At 40.9% G+C, this 2969-nt stretch overlaps 1 protein-coding gene across 1 annotated transcript; it reads right to left on the reverse strand.

Moving 5' to 3' along the window:
- Positions 1–806: 806 nt before the first annotated feature.
- LOC106320187 lies at positions 807–2904 on the reverse strand. Its single transcript, XM_013758554.1, has 5 exons — positions 2521–2904; positions 2300–2415; positions 1692–1937; positions 1353–1428; positions 807–1079 (listed from the first exon to the last, which is right to left on the reverse strand). Exons 1-5 carry the CDS (start codon positions 2902–2904, stop codon positions 807–809), a joined length of 1095 nt encoding a protein of 364 aa, XP_013614008.1.
- Positions 2905–2969: the final 65 nt, after the last annotated feature.

The following is a 2969-nucleotide window of genomic DNA, read 5'->3' on the forward strand; positions in this document are numbered from 1 at the left end:
TGATACCATTTTGAGCGAATGCTCTAGAAATTTTGAGTTCTTGTATTCACCACCATTATCACATTGAAACTCCCTGATATTGGCTTTGAACTGGGTTTTGACAAAAGAGGAAATGTGAATGTATTTAGCAAACACATCACTTTTGTTTCTTAATGGATAAACCCATAAATAGTAAGAAAAATCATCAAGAAAAAGAACATACTATTTGATGCTTAGGCTAGGAACATGAGATGTCCATAAGTCTGAATGAATTAGATCAAATGGATGCAAGCTTTTATTTCCCGAAGTAAAGAAATGTTGTTTTAAGTGTTTCCCCAACTGACAAGCATTACAAAAAGGTAAGCTCTCTTTATTACAAACTAGAGAATTTGAAGAAATAACAGACCGAAGAGTCTCAGCAACGAAAACAGAGTGTTGGTGAGATGTTTTGAGCGAAGGTGGCACAGGGTAAAGATCGCCTGAAGAATCACTGCGGAGTATTGTTTTCTTGGTTTGCAGGTCCTTCACAGAAAAGACAAAAGGGTCAAATTCAACAATACACCAATTATCAGTAGTAAAACGTCGAACAAAAACAAGGTTTTTGACAATTTTGGGGGCAACAAGAACGTTTTGAAGTTTCAGAGGTCGTGTTGGAGAAGGTATAAACGAGCTACCAGTTTGTTTAATGGGTATAGAGGAACTGTTACCTACAACCACTGCATTTCCGGTGTTTAAATTAAGAACAGAATGAAGCATACATGAGCTAGATGCAAGGTGTGATGATGCCCATGAATCCATATACCAGTTTTGTGACGGCTCTTGGAGGGTCATGGTGTTGAAGGCCGAATGTCAACAAAACCAGGGGGTTGATGCATATAAAGAGTTTCTGATATGGTACCATGGAGGAATGCATTCTGGATATCTAGTTTCTTGATTTGCCATCCTCTACTCAAAGCAACATTAAGAACTGTCCGGATAGAAGCAGGTTTCACCACTGGGCTAAATGTTTCATCATAGTCAACACCAGCTTCTTGTGTTTTCCCATTGGCCACTAGTCGAGCTTTGTGACATTTTAAGACTTCCTTTGCATCATATTTATGCTTATACAGCCACAAAGAGTTAATCACATTAGCACCATAAGGCCTGGGTACTAGACTTCAAGTCTTATTCTTAATTTGAGCACCGTACTCTTTGGTCATTGCAGGATTCCAGTTCGGATCACTTAGAGCTTTTTGGTGGTTTGATGGGATTCTAGACACGGAAGAGACATGGAGGTTGAATATTTTCTTGGGTTTGACAATTCCAGCCTGACCTCTTGTGATCATTCGGTAGCGGGATGGAGCAAGAGGTTGCGTGGTGTTTAAGGTAGGTACTTGAGATGAAGGAACAAAAGGAGCAGTGGGAGTGCTCGTTGGTGTAGGTTGCACCTGAGGAGTCTCAAGTATTGACCTGAACATGGCAAAGGGGGTTTTGAAGCTATCCAAGAACCTGTTTGCGGTTCAGGTTTGGCAGCGGGGAAAGTTGACTCATCGAAAATCACATGTCTAGAGATGATGATTCGATTTGTTTTGAGGTCTAAACAGCGGTATCCCCTGTGGTGAATAGGGTAACCCAAAAAGAGACATGGTGTTGATCTTGGAGAGAGTTTATGGGCTGGAGAGTGGTTCATGTTAGGAAACGCAAGACATCTGAATGTACGGAGATGATCGTACGTAGGGTGCTTGCCATAAATGAGGAAGTGAGGTGTTTTAGCTCCAATGGCTGAAGAAGGAAGAATATTAAGGACATGAACAACAGCGTGTAGAGCTTCAGGCCAGTATGAAGGGGGCATTTTCGCTTGGAACAAGAGAGTTCTAATGGCATTATTCACAGTCCTAATCATCCTCTCAGATTTTCCGTTTTGTTGAGAGGTGTAAGGACATGAGAAACGAACATTGATACCATTTTGAGCGAATGCTCTAGAAATTTTGAGTTCTTGTATTCACCACCATTATCACATTGAAACTCCCTGATATTGGCTTTGAACTGGGTTTTGACAAAAGAGGAAAAGTGGATGTATTTAGCAAACACATCACTTTTGTTTCTTAATGGATAAACCCATAAATAGTAAGAAAAATCATCAAGAAAAAGAACATACTATTTGATGCTTAGGCTAGGAACATGAGATGTCCATAAGTCTGAATGAATTAGATCAAATGGATGCAAGCTTTTATTTCCCGAAGTAAAGAAATGTTGTTTTAAGTGTTTCCCCAACTGACAAGCATTACAAAAAGGTAAGCTCTCTTTATTACAAACTAGAGAATTTGAAGAAATAACAGACCGAAGAGTCTCAGCAACGAAAACAGAGTGTTGGTGAGATGTTTTGAGCGAAGGTGGCACAGGGTAAAGATCGCCTGAAGAATCACTGCGGAGTATTGTTTTCTTGGTTTGCAGGTCCTTCACAGAAAAGACAAAAGGGTCAAATTCAACAATACACCAATTATCAGTAGTAAAACGTCGAACAAAAACAAGGTTTTTGACAATTTTGGGGGCAACAAGAACGTTTTGAAGTTTCAGAGGTCGTGTTGGAGAAGGTATAAACGAGCTACCAGTTTGTTTAATGGGTATAGAGGAACTGTTACCTACAACCACTGCATTTCCGGTGTTTAAATTAAGAACAGAATGAAGCATACATGAGCTAGATGCAAGGTGTGATGATGCCCATGAATCCATATACCAGTTTTGTGACGGCTCTTGGAGGGTCATGGTGTTGAAGGCCGATGCAAAATCAGTTATAGGCTGTCTGTGATCGACGTAGTGAGCCTCCTGCTGATTGTTGGAATGTTGGGGAGTGATCGCACGTGGGTTGTACGCTGGAGTCGGATAGGTCATCCAAGGCGTTTGAGGTCCGTTTTGCCAGTTGTATTGGCCAAGCCAAAAAGGCATAGGAATTCCCAAATTGTTGTAAGGCTGACGGTTGTAGTTGTTGTTGTAGCGCCCACGTCCACGTC

This window comes from Brassica oleracea, unplaced genomic scaffold (genome assembly GCF_000695525.1).
Source record: "Brassica oleracea var. oleracea cultivar TO1000 unplaced genomic scaffold, BOL UnpScaffold00846, whole genome shotgun sequence".
Lineage (NCBI taxonomy): Eukaryota > Viridiplantae > Streptophyta > Magnoliopsida > Brassicales > Brassicaceae > Brassica > Brassica oleracea.

Excerpts from the sequence above, each read along its gene's own strand:
- LOC106320187 (XM_013758554.1), bottom strand. The coding sequence starts at position 2,904 with ATGCCTTTTTGGCTTGGCCAATACAACTGGCAAAACGGACCTCAAACG. Across the intron at positions 2,416-2,520 it reads GACCTCTGAAACTTCAAAAC|GACCTGCAAACCAAGAAAAC; the intron begins GTTCTTGTTGCC and ends TTTTCTGTGAAG. Across the intron at positions 1,429-1,691 it reads ATTTATGGCAAGCACCCTAC|GTCAATACTTGAGACTCCTC; the intron begins GTACGATCATCT and ends TGCCATGTTCAG.